Raw genomic sequence first — 21,143 nt, forward strand, 5'->3', positions numbered from 1 at the left:
ATAAAGAATAAAATACAAACTGAGATCAGATCTTTCAGCACTTTTAATAGAAATTGAACTAATTCTTTAGCAGTATTAATGTAAATAAAATAGGTTATTCAAGAGTAATACAAACCGAACTGCAATTCAAGGGATTTAATTTAATGCACTGGTTAGCACATTCATGACAAGTTAAGTTGTTAACCCATTTATTTTCAATGAGCTAGCAACTGGATTTAAATTTTACAAGATTACGATGAGCAGTGAGGTGCCAGAGGAAATTAAATCTCAAAAAATATTACAAATTGAATCCACGAGGGATAGTACAACTTAACTTCCTAATAAAAAATATTCTTGACTGATGTTATTATAGGCTATGATGGAATTTCTTTCCAAACCTTTAAATAATCTAGGGGAAAATTATTTTTTTTAAAATGCAGTTGTAAAATTTAGTTATGGTAGATTTGATTTGAAGTAATGCTTTATTAATTTTAGAAAAAGTATGATTTTTTAAAATGAATTTGTATTATCTTAGATTTGCTGTCAGATTTATTTTTGCTTAAATGTGGACCAAAGACAAAATATAAGCCTATTAAGTACTATTTGTCATATTAAGATATTAACTTTTAACACATTGGTATGACATTTTGCTGTCCACTATTTTAAGAGGTGCTAATCTATTTAAAATAAATGAGTGAACAACTCCATTAAAATAGTGGCAAAGGAATTTCATATGAACATTAAGTGTATGTTAATATTTGAAGAGCCTTATTCCAAATATCAATGCTCACATATCCCATCCCCTCAATACATTCCTTAACACCCCCTCAATATTTTACCTGATGAAGAAAGCATCTTAAATTTTAAAAATTCCATGCAAAGCCAGGTTTCTTTTTTATTGATTAAATGCCTAAATTCTGAACAGACCCTTCTTAAGTAACTAAATTGTTGCAGGTTGACAACATTTTTGTTTCTGTATTATGCTCAGTTATTTTCTCTCTATCAACAACTAGCTAAAGAATACACACGACGTAATCGAGAGAGTCGCACCTATTTGGTGGAAAATGTCATAGGAGAAATCTGGTCAGAATTGGAGCAAGGTAGTGTCTTCTTTCCTGACATTCTTGGCTCTTGCTGATTTTCATGTTGCTGGCAATGGTGCAGAATTTACTTTTCCTGTTAACTTTGCATTTTCTGTTTCTGTGGTACATTGATGTTATACATATCAGAAAGGAAAGAGAGGTTAAAGATAAGGGGCTGCTATCACTTCACCGCAATCTGTGACTTACTCTATGTGGCTGTTGCACCTTGCCTCAATGCATCTCTGTTATTTATCTTTAACAATAATAATTCTTTAAAGGGAAGCTCACATTTCCAGCAATAACCTTGCATAAATGAGCTTAAAATGTTTGCCATACAACATATTTTTCTTAATAATACTATACTTTCATCTCCTAATATCTTTTGTACAGTAGCTTCCATTAAATTCATAGGTTATTTAGTTAGCGAAGAATGTTTCTCTAACTGCTGGCACACTGAACGGCCTCTACAAAAGTATATATGGAAGGAAAGGCAAAAACACAATTTAGATAATATGACACTACAACATGTTTAAATTACTTACTTCACTTACTACCATACTCTAAATTGTAATGCTATGGGACTTGAATTTCTCTGTGTGTGTTCTTTCTTTGTACATTAGTTAATGTGTTTGCATCAAATTCCTTTGTGTGCTATTTTAGCAAGATTGTAAAATAAACAGTTAATTTAAGTAATGCAGGCAGGAATTTGGCATGAAATCATTAACCAATGCATTAAAGGTAGTTCAGAGGCATTTGACCCCTTATGAGTCTTGTACTAGGGATCGATGCAGATCTTGGTGCTTCTTTAAGGCAAATATATATATGAATATTTATATATATATATATATATATTAATTCAATTTGTTAATGATCTTAGATACATAATGACAAGCATTTGTGGTCTTTCTGATCAATGATAGTTATATAACCTTTGTTCAAATGCACTGTTCAATGTTAAGTTGCAGTTTGAAATAAGCATATGCATTACTCCAATGTATATTTAAGAGGCTATTTTTGAAAGATGCGTTTAGCAATGTAGTTATTACAATCCATAAGTAAATTATGAATTGTAGCTTCAGAAAATTTCTTTGAGTGTGTTTAAAACAGCAATTTGTTTCATTAGGTGATCGCTATATTGTGGTTGACTGTGGCGGGGGTACCGTAGATCTCACTGTCCATGAAGTTAAACTACCCGAAGGACATCTGAAAGAACTCTATAAAGCTTCAGGTAAAAGTAGGGCTTTTGAGTACCTATTGGCATCACATAATATGCCACATATTGTATTGGAACATTACAAGTGCCTAGATAAAGCACTTTGACTCACCACAACACAGGTAAATTAAATAGAAGTACACTTGAGCCTTTATGCCTAGTCTCGATGTGTCGTGGCTCTTCTGTTAGTGAATGAATATATCACCTCATGCGCTACTGACATACACAGACCAGGAAAATCGGGAAGTGGATTTCTGTGAGGCTTCTACTGATTAGGTGACGTAACTTTGGAGGAAGATCTGCAGAAAAGCCTGGAGAAATGGCATGAACAAGCGTTTATGACGTTTCTGCAAATCTTTTGCCACAGTCATGGCGACCGATAAGTTCACCTCCATTATGATTACTGAGTTATCTGACCTCAGACAAGGCAGTAGAGGGAGTGTGATTTTTGGCAACAATGCATTTGGACTAGATAGGGGAAAAATTATCTAGGGTTTTCCCTCTTAATTACTATCTAGTGTCTCCCTACTGGAAAATATGCTGTGTGAATAAAGGAAGACAGATTCAGGCTCAGCTTTGAGGACTAGGTGGAGAAATAACTTCCCAAAACTCTCTCTAGGTTCACACCTGAAGTGTGGTCTCTTGGGTAAGGTACTAGATGGCATCTGGCACTTGGGGGACATGAGTCGACGACTTTAGGAAAGGACGAGCGGATTTTGGGATAAAATTGGAAAATAACCTCCTCTCATTCATAAAATTCAAAAATAAATGACGTTCAATTGTCATGTGTTTTGTTCATTGAAAGGCTGACAAGTGGAAACTAATTTTCATCCCTTCTGTCCGGCAGGAACAGGGTGGTAGCGCGCTGAAAATTAGCGGCACGCGCTTCCCACCCTATTCCTGCGGACATCTGGGCCACCACCATTTTGGTGGGGTTCATAATATGGACACACATAGAACCTGAACGCAATTTTGGGCTTCCACTGGGCAGAATGCAGGCTGCACAAGCCCCGCCCAGTGGAACTTTCTGTAGAGCATCCGAACCAGCGGTCTTTAAAAGGCCTCACCGGTGACCACTCCGAAAACAGAAAAGATTTGAAAATCATCCTGCTTGCTGTTGATCTCCCCATTGCCCCCCGACCCCTGGTATCGTCTGCCTCCACCTCCCCCTCCCCCCATGCCCCCCACCTTTAATGGAACTCAGCCAGCTCGGCACCGTGGAGCAACCACTGGATTTTCTGACCCCTCCTGATCAGTGAGTTATGTGTCTGCGCTCCTAACGCACGGCCAGCCCGTCAATGACATGTTAAGAGACCCAACCGTGAAAATTAACCAGGCCTCTGGCCAGTGACATTGGGCGAGTGGCGGGCACACTCTGCCTGCTGCCTGCCTGGTGCCCACCCAAATTGAAAGTGGCCCCCTGGCTCCTTACCCTGCAAACACATTAAAAGTCAGTAAGAGGGGGTGCAACAAAGGTTCACTAGATTGATTCCTGCGATGAGAGGGTTGTCCTTTGAGGAGAGATTGAGTAGATTGGGCCAATATTCTCTGGAATTTAGGAGAATGAGAGTTGATCTCATTGAAACATATAAAATTCTTAGAGGGCTTGACAGGGTAGATGATGAGAGGCATCAATGGGAATCGGGGGAAAACTCTTCAGTGGCCACAGTGATACCTAGCACAAAGGAAGATGGTAGTGGTTGTTGGAGGCCAATCATCTCAGCCCCAGGACATCGCTGCAGGAGTTCCTCAGGGCAGTGTCTTAGGCCCTTCCATCTTTAGCTGCTTCATCAATGAACGTTGCTGCATCATAAGGTCAGAAGTGGGGATGTTCGCTGATGATTGCACAGTGTTCAGTTCCATTCACAACCCCTCAGATAACGAAGCAGTCCGTACCCACATACAGCAAAACCTGAACAACATCCAGGCTTGGGCTGATAAGCTGCAAGTAACATTTGTGCCAAACAAGTGCCAGGCAATGACCATCTCCAACAAGAGAGAGTCTAACCACCTCCCCTTAACATTCAACGGCATTACCAACGTCGAATCCCCCACCATCAACATCCTGGGGGTCACCATTGACCAGAAACTTAATTGGACCAGCCACATAAATACTGTGGCTGCAAGAGCAGTCAGAGGCTGGGTATTCTGCAGCAAGTGACTCACCTCCTGACTCCCTAAAGCCTTTCCACCATCTACAAGACATAAGTCAGGAGTGTGATGGGACACTGTCCACTTGCCTGGATGAGTGCAGCTCCAACCACACTCAAGAAGCTCGACACCATCCAGGTCAAAGCAGCCCACTTGATTGGCACCCCATCCACCACCCTAAACATTCACTCCGTCCACCATTGGCGCTGCAGTGTGTACCATCCACAGGATGCATTGCAGCAACTCGCCAAGGCTTTTTTGACAGCACCTCCCAAACCCGCGACGTCTACCATCTAGAAAGACAAGGGCAGCAGGCAAATGGGAACAACACCACCTGCATGTTCCTCTCCAGGTCACACACCATCCTGACTTGGAAATATATCACTGTTCCTTCATCATCGCTGGGTCAAAATCCTGGAACTCCCTACCTAACAGCACTGTGGGAGAACCTTCACCATACGGACTGCAGCGGTTCAAGGTGGCGGCTCACCACCACCTTCTCAAGGGCAATTAGGGAGGGCAATAAATAACTGGCCTTGCCAGCGACACCCACATCCCATGAATGAGTTATTAAAAAAAAGGTTGTTTCCCCTGGCTGGAGAGTCTAGAACTAGGGGTCATAGTCTCAAGATAAGGGGCCAGCTATTTAGGACCGAGATGAGGGAAATTTTCTTCACTCAGAGGGTTGTGAATCTTTGGAATTCTTTACCCCAGAGGGCTGTGGATGCTCAGTCATTGAGTATATTCAAGACTGAGATCGATAGATTATTGGACGCTAAGGGAATCAAGGGATATGGGAATAGGGCGGGAAATGGAGTTGAGGTAGAAGATCAGCCGTGATCTTATTGAATGGCGGAGCAGGCTTGAGGGGCCGTATGGCCTACTCCTGCTCCTATTTCTTAAGTTCTTATGTTGTTATGTAAGCGCCATGACCTAATTACAGGTGAACAAGGTTCCCATGTTATTCGATAGGTCAGAACAGACAAATAAATTACTAACCAGACTACACTTAACGACAAAATTGTTGTTCCTGTTCTGGCTGCATCAGGAACAAGGCAGTACCCGGAAAGATCCTCTGATACCGTCATTTGGTTTATATGATGGTTCGATAGAAGTAGATACGACCGATGCTAGCCCTATATAACCATGGGATTCTCAAATCTAATACCAGTAAGAAAATGTAAGCCACTTAAACTGAAGATTAGAAAAGTATCCTTCAGGAAAATATTCAAAATATAATTGTATAATATCAGTAGCCTTAAAATGACTGTGAGCGGAGCTATCATACAGATGTTTAACATATTCATATCAAATTCTTGCTAGAGGTGCTAACCCTTTTAAAATAAAATGGCGTTAAATTACATTAAATGTTTGTACAATAGCATTGATCCATTTCCAGGACATATTAAGCATTCTTGACTCACTTGCTTCTTTTTCTATTCCAGGTGGTCCCCATGGCTCTATAGGGGTGGACTATGAATTTGAAAATCTTCTCTGTAAAATTTTTGGGGAGGATTTCATTGAACAGTTTAAAATCAAACGCCCAGCAGCTTGGGTAGATTTGATGATAGCATTTGAGTCACGTAAAAGGGCTGCTGCTCCTGGACGAACCAATCCACTCAATATCAACTTGCCTTTTTCATTCATCGATTACTATAAGAAGTTCAGAGGTCATAGTGTGGAGCATGCCCTTAGAAAGAGCAGGTACGTAAGAATGAGCACAAGTATCTTATGCTTTCATTTGTACAGCACTTGTTTGCCATGCTGGTTAATTTAAGTACCTCAGGAGTATGGGACAGTGATGCAAGGTGATATGTGCAAATTAATGGATACATGGGGTTATCGCAAAGCAGCAATCAAACCCCGAACTCTGAGATCAGTTTACTGCTTGTAATTTGCTCTCTCTTATTTATAACGTAATGCTTGATCCCATATGGTGCTGTTCATCAACAAAACAAGAAGTATAATTTTTGTGTCTTCCTGTTCAATTAACTTTCACTTTCTAATTCTTTGGATTTATGTCAATCTTTCTGTTTGCCTTAAAAACTCTGGGCCTGAAATTCCATGAGTTTCTTTGAGCAAGAGGGGTGTAGGGAGTCAGAATTTGAGGCCCGAGCTACTTCAATTCAATTCTGGTGGAACTAGATGCTGGACGCCTGCCCCCGAGTGGTACGTGGATGCAGATGACAGGAGGGACAAACCTGCTGTCCCAGAAATTGCGCTGTTTATATCTGAATTGCACCTAACTTAACCTTAAGTCTGTAGAAAATAGGGCTAAGATATCTGCATGACTTGTCAAACAAGGAGATGACTGAGTTTGCAGGCTTTGAATTTAGTCTGAAATATCACCTTTGACTGGAGTGAGTAGAAAAATCTTTTCTCAGCTGGATTCTGCAAACTATCTTTCAGCAGTTTCAGGCAGGGAGAGTGGGAGATCAGGTGTCAGGAGAGGAGGCCATGGGTCCATGATTGGGGATTGGCAGAGGAGGCGGGGTGGGGGGGAGGAAAGGCAGCGCTCAGGAGGGGGAGTTAAATGTAGGTTCAGGAGGAGCACTCCTGCTCCTTCTGGCTCTACATTCAGGTATGATACTCACCACCTTTGGTGCAGGCAATCCCTACGGCTGGTTTCCCTGTTTGCTGCCCGCGATGGCTCTGGCTGCCACGGGGCAAACCAATGTTGGAGCGGGGACCTCCAGCTGGCGTTAGGCCCCTTATTTGCAATTGCAAAGGGACTAATACCCGCTTCAGGCTTGGGTAAAAGATGCCTCTTGTTTGTCCTTACCCAATATGGCGGGAAGCGCACTTCTGACTGGAAGTGTGTGTATGTGCTTCTTGTCTGACGTTTTGGGGCTTTGGATGTCCACGCAGTGCCCAAAAAACAGGCACAGTGTGATGAAATTTCTAGGCCTGTGTCTCTCATTGTAAACTGACCTCTAAATACCCTCTCAAATATTTTTTAAAAAGACAAAGAACAGGCATTACTCAGAACACTGGACTTTTTATTATAAAGAGGTTTTACTGTGTGTATGGATATTTACAACAGCTATTTCTTTTTACCACTATGCCTACCCCTAGTTCATTGTAAACAATTTTACAACACCAAGTTATAGTCCAACAATTTTATTTTAAAATTCACAAGCTTTCGGAGGCTTCCTCCTTCCTCAGGTGAATGTCACATTCACCTGAGGAAGGAGGAAGCCTCCGAAAGCTTGTGAATTTTAAAATAAAATTGTTGGACTATAACTTGGTGTTGTAAAATTGTTTACAATTGTCAACCCCAGTCCATCACCGGCATCTCCACATCACCCCTAGTTCATCTCAGTGCTGTTCTTTAAACGAGGGGCTACCTGAGAGTCAAAGCCCCCAGTGGTGCTTAGCTGTGCTGTAGTAACATGAGCCTCTTAGGACCGATGTAACCCTCATCTCAGGGCTTCTGAGTTCTGGGAAGACTCTTCATCAGATCCATGGACAGCCTGACTCTGTGTCATGCCAACGTAAGCAGGCATCTCGGGGGCCTGGTTGGAAAAGTCTTCATAAGCTGTCATCAGGAGGGAGGACAGCCACATGAAGGTGACTCTAGCCAAATGATTTGTGCTAGGTCCTGGATCTGATCACCAGGAGGGCAGACCTGATGTCAACTGAATCAGAAGCTGGTTTCCATTGTTCTGTCCAAAAGATCCCCCACGGCCTGAAGGCCAGTGGTCAAAGCATCCATGTGCAATGCACTGAGTGGTCTGGAGGCCTCTTTGCTAGAGGGAACAGATGCAGTTGTTTCTGGTGTCACCACTCACTCCAGGTAGTGTTGCATTGTGTGTAACCGTTCTTGAATATTGGCGTTGAGGATGGAGTTGGGCTCCCCCAGATGATCTTCAGTGCCTCCACATATGTGTGATGTTCATCCAGCATCCTTCTTAAAGACAATTGTGAAGAGTTTTGATAGAGTCTAGTGTCATAGAATAGAATGGAATCATAGAAAGGTTACAGCAAGGAAGGAGGCCATTCGGCCCATCGAGTCCGCGCTGGCTCCATGCACGAGCAATCTCGCTAGTCCCACTCCCCCATTGAATTGGGAAAGGCTATATCCTCTGTTTGGGGTGTTGGTGGTGAGGCATTGCCAATTTAAAATTATCAATAAGAGAATGAGAATATAGGTTTGGACAAATTTCTTTACACAAAGGGTCGTTGAGGCATTGAATGCTTTGCCACAGGAATGGATGAGCCATAGACAATTGCTTCTTTTAGGAGAAAATGGGATAAATATTTGATGTGGAGATGCTGGTGATGGACTGGGGTTGACAATTGTAAACAATTTTACAACACCAAGTTATAGTCCAACAATTTTATTTTAAAATCCACAAGCTTTCGGAGGCCAATATTCAAGAAGGGTTACACACAATGCAACACTACCTGGAGTGAGGAAGGAGGAAGCCTCCGAAAGCTTGTGGATTTTAAAATAAAATTGTTGGACTATAACTTGGTGTTGTAAAATTGTTTACAATAAATATTTGAAGCAGAGAAAGATACAAGGTGTAGGACGAGAGTGGGGTAGTGGGATTCGTTTTGAATTGCACTAGCAATGAGCTTGAACAAACTCAATGGGCTGAATGGCCTCCTTCTGTGCTGTAATTTCTATGTTCTAAGTTTCTGCTTCCTATTGTCAGATCTCACTTGTACCTGACTTCTGCAGCACCTTACATGCTGTGTCTCACCCAGTGAAAAAAATCTCATTGGCACTAAGTACATCATCTTAGGGTGGATTTTTCTGAGTTTGAGTGAAAGAGAAAGGGTATTTGACTGTAGGTGAGGATGCAGCTGGTTGGACAGAGGTAGAATTCTGCTCACCTCTTTCTTCCTCCTCTTTCTCAGTGGCATTTTACTTTGGGATATCTAGACGAAAAGAACATGAAAAGATGTTATAATGTTAGGTAGCTATCATGACTTAAAGTTGCCCAATCGTGTGTCTTGCTACTATTAGTCAAACTATTATACAGGCAAGCTGCAGATAAACCAGACCAACCCAGGCCCTTCTGCATCTCCGCCCCCAATAGATTTAGCCATATGGCTCCTAGGATTTCAAGGCTTTGAAGAGAGAGACAAACAACTGTGGCCTGAGATTCCCGACAGTTCTGGGTCACCCTCCTGTTAGAACTGTTTGACACACAGGGTTGGATTTCTCTCGTTCTAACGGGGTAGCAACAGGGTTAGATTTCCAGCCGCCCTTCTGACCTAATCCTGACCTATTTTCTTTGTCGGGCTTAATCTTCCGGTTAGCAGTTATTGCATGTAGCAACTGATGGCTGGATTAAGAGTCTCTCATCCTTAGATTTTGCACAGTCTTCATGGTTATCCTATTCTCTCCTGCAGTGTGAATTTTGTAAAGTGGTCGTCCCAAGGGATGCTAAGGATGAACCCGGATGCTATGAATGCTCTATTTAAACCCACTGTTGACCACATCATCCAACATTTACGTAAGTACAATGTTGGGATGAAAAAAGCAGAGTTATTAAATGTGATTCAATATTTACTTGGTTAGTTTAGAGAGCAATTTTATGTACAATGGATAAATTATAAATAATGTATAAAAGTAAACTAAGTCATTATCCAATTTCAAAGATTTAGTAACGTGAAAATGTATCACAAGTATCATAATCTACAGCAAAAAGGTTTAGGGGTGTTGTTCTGGGCACGGAAACACAAGACATTGTTAAAGTGTTTGGGTTTCGAGCTGCTTTATCACATTGTTTATTGAGATCTCAGACACAAAGCCTCTTAGTTTTAGACAGGAAAACAATCATCAAAATATCAGCATGAATGCATTATTAATTACGTACTCCTTGAGCATCTGTAATGGGTTTTTGATCACTAGAGGTCATCACAACACAAAGTAAAGCTGAGTGGTACAATGAACTCTATTGTGAGAAATGCAAATAGATAAATGTACAGAAGTGGACTCTTGTTATTAGTTTATGTGTTTATGGTTTATTACAGTTTTGAGTCTATTGTCCATTGTGGCCATCAATCTTAGTTCCTTCACAGCAGCAGCTCTGAGGCAGGAGATTGAAATGATCAGAGCCTGAGCAAAATTAGCATCTACCTGGGTTTTCACAATGGTTATCACAAATTAAAATCCTCAATTCAGGTCTACCAATGATCTAATATAGTGTCTTTAGTATATCTGTTGGACAGTATAAGTATGTTATTGTACACTATACTAATTCTTAGGACATCTGAAATATGTGCATCTGAAAAGAAAGAAAGGATAATGTTTCAGGTGTGAGAGTCCTGCAGAAACGTCCCATCTGAAATGTTGACCTGGTTTTCTCTTTCAGATGTTGACTGGCCTGTTTGTATTTACAATATTTCCTGTTTGTGTAAAGGAACAGCAAATAGTATTCATTCCAGTGAGACATTCCAAAATATGACATCTGGCAAAATACCTTTTAAGTGTTGTCCAAACGTCATGGAAATTTATTTTTTTACCAAATATTATGGTTTGAGCTTTCTCCCAACACTTTTAATTTGTGTTTCCATAAGCAGGCCAAATCTGTTACGGACTAAACCTTGCACCCTATCCCTGCCATGTCTGAGACAGCTTCATGATACATTGCTACACATGGGTGACATGATTTTTAGTCAACTATATCAAATCCAGATGTCAATTCACAACTGAACTTAAAGTGAGGAGCAAGGGTACGAATTTATGCCAAACAAAGTCTTTCCTTTTAGAGGTGTTAATATTGAAATATTGGTCCTCCATTTTAGCACCCGCTATCGGGTGCGTTCCTGGCAGGGGGGGGGGCTCCGAAAATCGGGGAATCCCGGTGCGGGTCCGGAACCTGGCTCCAACCCGCCCACTTCCGGGTTCCCCACTGACGCGCCGGTGTGCGCGCGCAGCCCCCGCAGGTGGAAATTAAAGCCAGCGGGATGCCACTTGAAAGTATTTATGTTGCTTATTCAGGTTGTTTACAGACCTGATGGAGCTGTTTTATTAGGAGGGGTGGGATTTTACACTGAACTGAGAATGTTTCCCATACTGGGGGAAACACTCCCAGTTCAAACGGAGGTGTTGCAGCCAGCAGCCTTTGGCAGCTGCAAAGGTGCATTCGACAGGTGGCCACTCCGTCACATTGGACAAAGTTTGGCCTCCACCACTCTCCTCCTAACTAGAAAATTCACCGACCTGGAACCGCAACCCCGGCGTGAGGACACACTAACCTACCTTGTGGACCCCCTCAGATGTACATCTTCCAGATGGGGGCCGCCGTAGCTGCAGTCATGACCTCCTCGGAGGGCGAACAGCATCACCAGCCTCGCCGTCCACGCCGTCCACCTCTGACACGTGGAGCTCCACAACAGAGTGCTGTGACACATCCACCTGTACAGCAGGAGGGAGGGCAACCGCAGAGAGAGATGCGTCGCAGAGGGCACTACCCTCGCCACAGGGTCCACAGACCGAGGCTCAGCTTCCTGGAACTCTCTGAGCAACAGTGCACATGGAGGCTCAGAGTCACTCGACATGTAGTCGTGGACATCTGCAGCCTCCTTCATGCCGAGCTGCTCCTGGCTGGCCCGAGCACCATCTTCTTACCTGTCGCTCTCAAAGTCACCACTGCCCTCAACAACTTCTCCTCCGCATCCTTCCAGGGTGCCACCGGGGACATCGCCGACGTCTCTCAGTCGTCTGCACAAAAGAGCCCTGTAAATACACCTACACCCACTCTGCTGTGACACAATGGGTGACATCAGTTGTGGGTCTTCATGGTGATCCTCAGGAAAGGGCATTATTGCACAATCCAGACAAGATTCGCAAAGACGTGGCAGTAGTGGTGACAATATAATATGTTATGTGAGTTGGTCAGAAATTCAATATAAGTAAAAACCATGACAAACCCTCAAACACCCTTGTGCATCCCCTTCATGCTCACGACACGTTTGCCTTACGCTTCCTACTGCACATATGTGATGCATGCCCTGTGGCTGCAGCACAGGTAGTGGCAGGTTGAGTGAGGCTGACCGTGAAAGAGATGCACGAGAGGGTGAGTATGAGATAGAGCCATGAGATTGTATGAGGATTGGGTTGAGTGGTAGTGGTGGGATGAGTACTGGCGAGGTGAGTAAGTGCAGGTAAGATGAGGATGAGGTTTGAGAGGGTGTGAGGGGTGATGTGACAGAGTAGTGTTGGCAGTGCTGAAGGAGATGTGGGGTGGGGGCGGTGATGTGGCAGACCGAGTGTAGGGGAACGAGTAAGTGTACTCACTTTGGCTGACCTACAGAGGTCATTGGAGCGCTTCCTGCACTGTATGCAGGTGGGCGATATGTTGGTGGTGCTGGTGACCTCCTCTGCCACCTCGAGCCAGGCCTTCCTGGTGGCAGAGGCAGGCCGCTTCCTCCCGCCCGCCGGGTGGAAGATCTCTGTCCTCCCCCTCCTCCTCACCCCATCAAATGATTCCTGGAGTGAGGCATCATTAAACTGGGAGCAGCCTTCCCCTGGGCTGCTCCATGCTGTAATTTTTTCTATTTGTTGCAGCATCTGTCAGTGGAGGACTACCCCTTTAAATAGAGCTCCTCCAGCTGACAGAGCTTACTGCGCCGCGCAGCCCGCCCGACGCGCAGATCAGCAGTGGGGAACCCGGAAGACAAGGTAAGTGGATCCAATTGGGCTGCGATCGCGCGGGGGGCAGACTGATTTCGCCGGGCGCGTGCCCCCCCGCCGCGATCCCGCAACCCTGCTAACATCGAGCCCATTAAATATCTTCCTCTCAAACATTCCCTTACCGGTTCAGCCATGAAGGGTGTTGAACTTATCTATTCTCCTGGCTCTGTAGCTTCACATGCACGAACATTACAAAGAGAATTCCTACCTCACTAAGTAATCTTTGACCAAATTAATCTCCAGGCAATGACACCATCAAAGAAGACCAGACAATCCTCATTGAATATATGGATAGATCTAGTCTATTATATGCATTACCCCATCCCCATTGTAGAGACAAAGGGATCCCTTTAAAGATACAGTCAGCTGACACCAATTTACAAATCATGTTTACCTTTCCCATCTATGGTCAAATAAAAATGTAATACAGAAATCTCCCTATTTTGCAACATTGACAGAAGAGCTTATGTTAACAGCTCTACTGTGTTTAATAACAAAATATTTCTGATATACTGTTTTTTTTCTCCAGTTAATCTTTTCCAGAAACCCGAAGTTTCAGGTTTGAAGTTCCTGTTCTTGGTTGGTGGATTCGCTGAGTCACCTTTACTGCAGCAGGCCGTTCAATCAAATCTTGCTGACAAGTGCCGTGTCATAATTCCTCATGATGTGGGACTTACTATTCTAAAAGGGGCAGTGCTATTTGGACTGGACCCCACTATCATTAAAGTACGGCGTTCACCATTGACCTATGGAGTTGGGGTATTGAATCGATTTGTGGAAGGGAAGCATCCAACTGAAAAGCTACTGGTTAAAGATGGCACTTGCTGGTGTACTGATGTGTTTGACAAGTTCATCACAGCTGACCAGTCTGTGGCTCTTGGAGAGACTGTCAAACGCAGTTACACTCCAGCAAAGCCATCGCAAATGGTTATTGTGATCAATATATACTGCTCAGAAAATGATAATGTTAACTTCATCACTGATACTAGTGTGAAAAAGTGTGGCACTCTTCGTCTTGATCTAACAGGAACTGATAGTCCATCACTGCCAGCGCGAAGAGAGATTCAAACATTAATGCAGTTTGGAGACACTGAGATAAAAGCTATGGCTGTTGACATTGTCACTTCCAAATGTGTCAAAGCTGGCATCGATTTTCTCAATTACTAAAATGTCATCAGTCATCCAAAAGCCTTTGTGCCCTAATTCAGAATGATTGATTATGTCTAAAACTGGAAGTTGTCATTATAGTTCAGATTGGGAGTTTACTGTAAGTGAAAAGAGAATCTAGCAATGCCAATCATTTCACCATACCATTGGAATGCCAAGAAATCTTACCTTAAATGCCACATGTATGCAAATAAGTGATCAAGTATCTATACTTCCTGAATGTAAAGTAAGAATCTGCTTTTGTTTCAAATGAAAAAGAGAGAAACAGCATAAAGCTACCTGGAGAATGCTACTATATATCACAGCCTGCTTGCTATTACTTACTTCCTTAATGTTTACTGTGCTGAAATGAAGCACTGATGTGGTCATGCAGTAATTTAAAACATGTCTCACATATTCTGTTGGCAACTAAAATGGACAAAACTTAGAATGTTCAGGATTTTTTCCTTAAATAATCAAACCAATAGTTATTTTTATTTTTGTATATACAATATTTAAAGTATTGTACATACTTTTATTTCGAGTATTAAAAATATCAATGTAAAATATTTGATTATGTTAAATTTATTGTGAGAACACTGAGCTGGAAAGAAAGCAAAAGCCTCATGGTGGATGTCAGATATGGAACTGCAGACTTATGTTTCATGTATATCACATGTATCCTCCAACATTAAAAGTTGTTCCATTTACCCAGAGATTTTATTCTTTCAAGAATATTATTCCTGATATCTGATTGATTTGACCAGTGCTTTGCTTTTTTGACTGAGGGAGAAATTATCAATTAGTGTTAGTATGAACTCTGCTTTAGTAAAGGTAGGGCTGAATTTCACAAACACAGTCAAATGTCAGTGCACCAGCAGTAGCCTTATCTCGGGCACTTCCTAATGTAAACACAGAAAAAGGAACAGCTTCTTGACTTTTCTGTCGATTTTATTCCTCCGTTGAATAAAATTTACTTTTTTGGGCACTGATTGCCCTCCAGTGCCTCAGTCAAATGGCCCTTCTTCATGTGTGAAACAAGAAATTGGGGTTGATTTTAACTTGTCAACGTTGGCATTCACGGGGTGGTAACAGTTCCTCTCAATTGTTGACTGTTGACTGATTATTTAGCAACTGAATGCATGACCCCAATTCAGGACCATTTGGTGTTGCTGCATCATTGTGATTAATATTTTGAAATGTGTTGAGCAAGTCAATCCTTCACTTCTTTCTAAGAAGTTCAACAGCGCCATCATCTGGAAGGTAAACTGTTCAACAAGAGAATTTCCTGGAAAATAGAGCAACTACAATAAAAAATATATATCTCAAAGGGATATAATCAACCTTCCCATGACATATTCATTTAAAATGTATGTTATTGATAAGTTATTTCAAATATACTGAGTTCAAGCTCTGTTAAGATCAAATATTTGTGGTTAATGCATGTTTAAAGGTTAAAGTATTGCATGTTCAACAAGTATGAGAAGCAGGTTGACATTTTTTCCCTAATAAATTCCTCATATGTTCCAGGAGTTGATTCTCATCTCCCTTAGTTCCCTTTTCTATTTTCTTTATAATCCCGTATTTCTTTGTATAGATCTGCTGATGATAACCTTCAGATGCAGTTATAAGTGAGTTGTCAGTGCCTGTTACACTGACAACAGCTCTTCATTTATATACAACTGGTTCATTCCAAGCAGCCACAGATGACTTCAGTCATAATTTGATTGGCACAGATGTGCTGTTCAACAACAACAACTTGCATTTATATAGCATCTTAACATAGGAAAACCTCCCAAGCCACTTCAAAGAAGTGTAATCAGATAAAAATTGACACCAAGCTAAAGAAGGAGATATTAGAAGGAGTGACTAAAAGCTTGGTCAAGGGGTAGGTTTTAAAGAAGGTCTTAAAGAAGGAGAGAGAGGTAGAGAGGCGAAGAGGTTTAGAGAGAGAATTCCAGAGCTTAAGGCCTAGATGGCTGAAGGCACAGCCACCTCTGGTAGAGCGAAATGAGTGGGGATGCACAAGAGGCCAGAATTGGAGCAACAGCAAGTTATCAGAAGATTGTAGGGCTGGAGGAGGTGACAGAGATTGGGAGGTATGAGGGATTTGAACACGAAGATGAGAATTCTAAATTTGAGGCACTGATGGAGCGGGAGCCATGGTAGATCAACGAGCACAGGGGTGATGGGTGAGTGGGACTTGGTGCGAGTAAGGATACTGGCAACAGAGCTCAAGTTTATGGGGGGGGGGGATGGGATGCTGGCATGGAGAGCATTAGAATAGTCGAGTCTAGAGGTAACAAAAGCATGGATGAGGGTTTCAACAAAAGATGGGCTGAGGCAGGGATGGGGGATGTTATGAAGGTGGAAGTCGGCAGTCTGTGATTGAATTTCTCAGTTTATATCCTTTCCTGTCAACCCAGCAAAGCAGAGAGTGTGCACCATAGAGAAAGTGGGTACCATTGATGAGCCTCATGTGACATTAAAGGCTCCCTTTAATCACCCCCTCAATTACATCAACAGAAAGGGTCATAATGTGCAGCTTGTGCATGATGCCAACCACCTAGTTCTACATGCTACCCTGGAGGCTGCCATGATGCTTTTGTTTGACACCAATCTACTGCACCTGCATTATTCAGCCAGTGCAATGTATCCAGATGGTCGCTTGGAGACCAGGGATATTCCTTGCAACCATGGCTGAATACCTCACTCCAGGTCAGCTGCAAACAAGTATAACACAACACTGGGAACTACATACGTCATTAATGAGCCAACAGTTGGCATTCTGAAGTTTCACTTCAGGTGCCTCAATATGCCTTTGAGGGCCCTCTATTGGTGTCCAGAATTATAGTGGCTTGTTGCATGTAGCACATTTTTGCAATTCACAAAGCTTCAGTCCTCCTAACTGCAGATGTTAGGGAGGAAGATGTAGCAGGCCTTCTATCTCAGGAACATGCAGTCATTGCCCTTGAGGGAGAGGAAGTGCCACCTGGCAACTCTTTGCTAGCAGCAAGAGAGATGAGGCAGTAAATTTTCAACAGATTTTAGACAGTCCTTCAGCACAAACCATCATTTTGTGGATGACCCTTTGCAATGCTCACTGCTGATAAATAATCAATAAGTCAAAGGGAAAAGATTATTCCAAACAGGATTTTTGAAAGAGATCTGGTGACTTCAACATAAAAATGCACATGCACACCAATATACAAAAAAAAATCAAATTTTACTGATTTCCACATCATTCCTTTCTATTTCTTAACACTGTGTCTACCCCTTGTGCCTAAAACCCTGATTGCTTGAGAACCTAATCTCTTACTCCTACATAGTGCTCCATTACTGTCAGGAGTTTGCTAGGGCTTATCTGCTCGAACCTTCAAGGACTTAGGTGACACCTGTCTCAGTGAAGCTGATGTCCAAGAAGGACCTGATTGCGACTGGATCTCTCTTGCATTTGCAAGGGTGCCCTATCCATGGCAGAAAGTTTCCTCACTTGCGGGCATCAGAGGGGGCCACAAGGAAGGTCACTAGCCTGAGAGACGATAGCATCTTAAGTTGTCAATCCTGGCAGCTCATCTGGCTCCTCATCTTCTACTTCCAGATGCTACCGTTCACTAGTGCTCTGTGTGTATCACCTTATAATATTCCTCCTGACTCGAGAGGGTGTATTTTGGTCAATGCTTCAGTATGTAAGGTGCCAAGATATAGCTGTTGTTGAGGTGGAGGTAACAGGCTGCTTTTCGAAACGGTCATTAGCTTCTTGCTGAGCATCACCTAAGAGGGTTCAAAGAGAAGACACTTAGGAAGGAGGAGTCTTACAATTTATTCAGAAAGGACCTTGGCCAAAGGTTCTCTCAACTACCTATTATACAATGGAATTTGCATTCCAACACTGTGGTGTAACTCATCAATGCTCTAACATTGCATCAGTGGTTTCAGTATTATTGTTATCTTAAACAGATTTACACTGGAATAATCCAAATTTCAAAGAAATCCAATCCAAACTCCAAATTAATCCGAACATGTATCCCTATCATTCCTATAAGTATATATCTTGTTGTCAGGGAACTTGGACAATCCACACTGTGCTGACATCATTAGATTCTTAATTTTTTTCATTTTTACTGATCGTGCATATTCATAATAAAATTCAGCATCGCAGGATGAAATGTTGGGGACAAATTACCCACAGCAATAATCTATTAATAATCACCAAAATCAATGCATTCACTGTCATAAGGGGAATATTTTTCACTCGGTTCAAACAACATAGGCCCTGAATTTCCTCAGACTTTCTGCCATTGCGTCGCCGTACATTCTCCTGTTTTTCTGCACACGTCCAGGGAAGTCACAGCAGTGCAGCAGCAGAAGGTCTGATAAAATTCAGGGCCATTACTTTTGAACAGAATTTTCCACTGGTTTACATATTGGTAAAGTTCTACAATTTGCTTACACAGACTTTAACGAGCACTGACACTGATAAAATGAGTTTGTTTTCATAGTTGTACGTTCTGGTATACTGCTTCAGGGTCTGTGGGTTATGTTGGCAGAAGCTATGAAACCTCATTAAAACTGATCAGCTCTCATTGACTTGATTGCTAAGGACTGTGTTCATAGGTTAAACTGCACCCCCGATGCTCTTTTGCTGTAGTTCATGTGTGATTTTCATATGCCAGGAACAATTTTCCATAGAATTCTTCATTACATTACACTTGATACTTTTGACTCACATTCCTACTTTATACACTTCATTAAAGAAAGAACTTGCATTTATATAGCACCTTTCACATCCTCAGGACATTCCAAAGTGCTTTACAGCCAATTAATGACTTTTGAAATGTAGTCATTATGGTTTTGTAGTAAAAAGTGGCAGCCAATTGTACACAGCAAGGCCCCACAAACAGTGATGAGATGAATGACCAGTGAATTTGCTTTTGGTGACGAGAACACCCGGGCTGTTTTTCAAATAGCACCATGTGATCTTTTCCATTCACCTGATTTCAAAATCTCATCCAAAAGTGAGCAGATCTGACAATGCAGTGCTCCTCAGGAGTATCAACATAGCTCATGTGATAAAGTCTTGGCATGGGGGCTTGAACCTACAGCCTTCGGACTCAGAGGCAAGAATGTTACCAAAGCTGACACCAAAGTATCACAGTGAAATAGGAGGAACTGAAGATCATTGGGCATCAACAACAGCAACAACAACTTCATTTATATAGCATCTTTAACATTGTAAAACATCCGAGGGAGCTGTTTTCAAACTAAATTTGACACTGAGCCAAAAGGAGATATTAGGACAGGTGACCAAAAGCTTAGTCAAAGAGGTAGGTTTTAAGGAGCATCTTAAAGGAGGAGAGAGAGGTAGAAAGGCAGAGAGGTTTAGGGAGGGAATTCCAGAGCTTAGGGTGTAGGCAGCTGAAGGCACGGCCTTCAGAAGTTTCTATGCCTTTCTTTGCTTTGATGTCCAAGCTACACAATAATAGACAAAAAGGTATCCCTCGCAATTAATTACCACTATCCCACTTTGAATCACTTTCTGCAGTGACAGACCAGAAACAAAAGGAACTTGCATCAGCCAACAATTGGTTTAGCTAAACAAGATTTTTCTTTAATTAGATTTGGATCCAGACAGTTATTTGTGTATTCTCCCTTTATGAATTGGAAGCCAGTTACTTCCCTTAAAAATACAGTTAGCTGGCATTGTTCCATTTTAAATTCCCAGTGCCATAGTCCAATTAAAAATTCATATGAACTGGTTAAATACAACAATATTTTATGATAAGCCACAAGACTGCGCCTTGTGTCATTCACAATCCTATTATTTTGTAAATTTATGAACACCATCTTTAACATGGTCTAAAATTATAAATATTTGAAAACTCACCAAGTGAGAAATAGTTTCTCACTTGGTGAGTTTTCAAATATTGTATAATCATTATAAGCCAGCCAACAAAGGAGGCTAGATCAAAATTTTGAATAATATTCTATTTTCATTCAAGTAATGAGTGTCAAATTTAAGTCAATGTGGGAGAAAATTGTGTGAATAAATTGCACCATTTTCCTACAAGAAGAATTACAGTCATCATCTTTTGTTTTCCAATACTTGAAGTCAGCCACTTAATATTAAATTATCAAAATGACACAACGTGCCATCTGCTGATGAGCAGCACTGCCGGCTAAAGCAAGCAATTTTCATCTGGAAAATGACTTTGGTTACAATCTCCAACGTTAATCTTCAGAGATACAAGTCCTTATATAGCATAATACTTAACCTTTATAAAATAGCAAAATCTGTTACAAACATGACAATGTCAGCTGTCGCACGCATATCAACTTACGTTATGTTGCTGGCATAATAAAACACAGCATAACATCTTTTAATGACCATTTGGAAGATTGTGACAATTGGGTGTGAGCAGGAATAAAACACAGCAAAACAATACGCCACAATCACCTCAACCATTATGCATCTGACACCTCACAAATAATAATCAAGAAGTGCTGAATGCAAGTCTATTACTTGAGAAATGAATAGCATGTTGGGTTGAATCCAACTGTTACCCACTGCAACTTAGAAATGAAATCATGTTATTTAGTGTAAACATTTATGCTGTCAAAGTGAAATGCGTCAGTAGAGAAGCATTATGAAAACTAATGCCAGTGCTTTGAGAGGTTATGTGCAAAAACAGTGCTATTGTGGTTCTGAAAAGAGCAGAAATGCCTTTCTATAACAACACAGTAGGGATGTTAGTACATCTCCTATAACTGCAGTTAATTCCCCCGTTTAAGCATCAGAATATCTTCTATTAACTGCTAGCATTGTCAATAACTCACATTCAGTCTTAAAATGGCAATATTTTTAATTTAATTTATCATTATTGCTTTGTTTGGAGACAATGAACAATCATAGGCCACT

General features: G+C 41.7%; 1 protein-coding gene across 2 annotated transcripts in view; it reads left to right on the top strand.

Annotated features, from left to right (window-relative positions):
• hspa12a (heat shock protein 12A) overlaps positions 1 to 14,934 on the top strand; it is a 101,602-nt gene extending 86,668 nt beyond the window's left edge. The window contains exons 8-12 of one of the 2 annotated variants that reach the window (XM_068002147.1): positions 993 to 1,079; positions 2,185 to 2,289; positions 5,871 to 6,129; positions 9,790 to 9,893; positions 13,608 to 14,934. In XM_068002147.1, the coding sequence (XP_067858248.1) occupies positions 993 to 1,079; positions 2,185 to 2,289; positions 5,871 to 6,129; positions 9,790 to 9,893; positions 13,608 to 14,245 (1,193 nt within the window). In that variant the 3' untranslated portion in view covers positions 14,246 to 14,934. The remainder of the gene's footprint in view (positions 1 to 992; positions 1,080 to 2,184; positions 2,290 to 5,870; positions 6,130 to 9,789; positions 9,894 to 13,607) is intronic. The other variant, XM_068002148.1, reaches the window with a different exon arrangement.
• The last annotated feature ends 6,209 nt before the right edge of the window (positions 14,935 to 21,143 follow it).

The sequence above is a fragment of the Heptranchias perlo genome, chromosome 21, assembly GCF_035084215.1.
Source record: "Heptranchias perlo isolate sHepPer1 chromosome 21, sHepPer1.hap1, whole genome shotgun sequence".
In the NCBI taxonomy this organism is placed as follows: Eukaryota; Metazoa; Chordata; class Chondrichthyes; order Hexanchiformes; family Hexanchidae; genus Heptranchias; species Heptranchias perlo.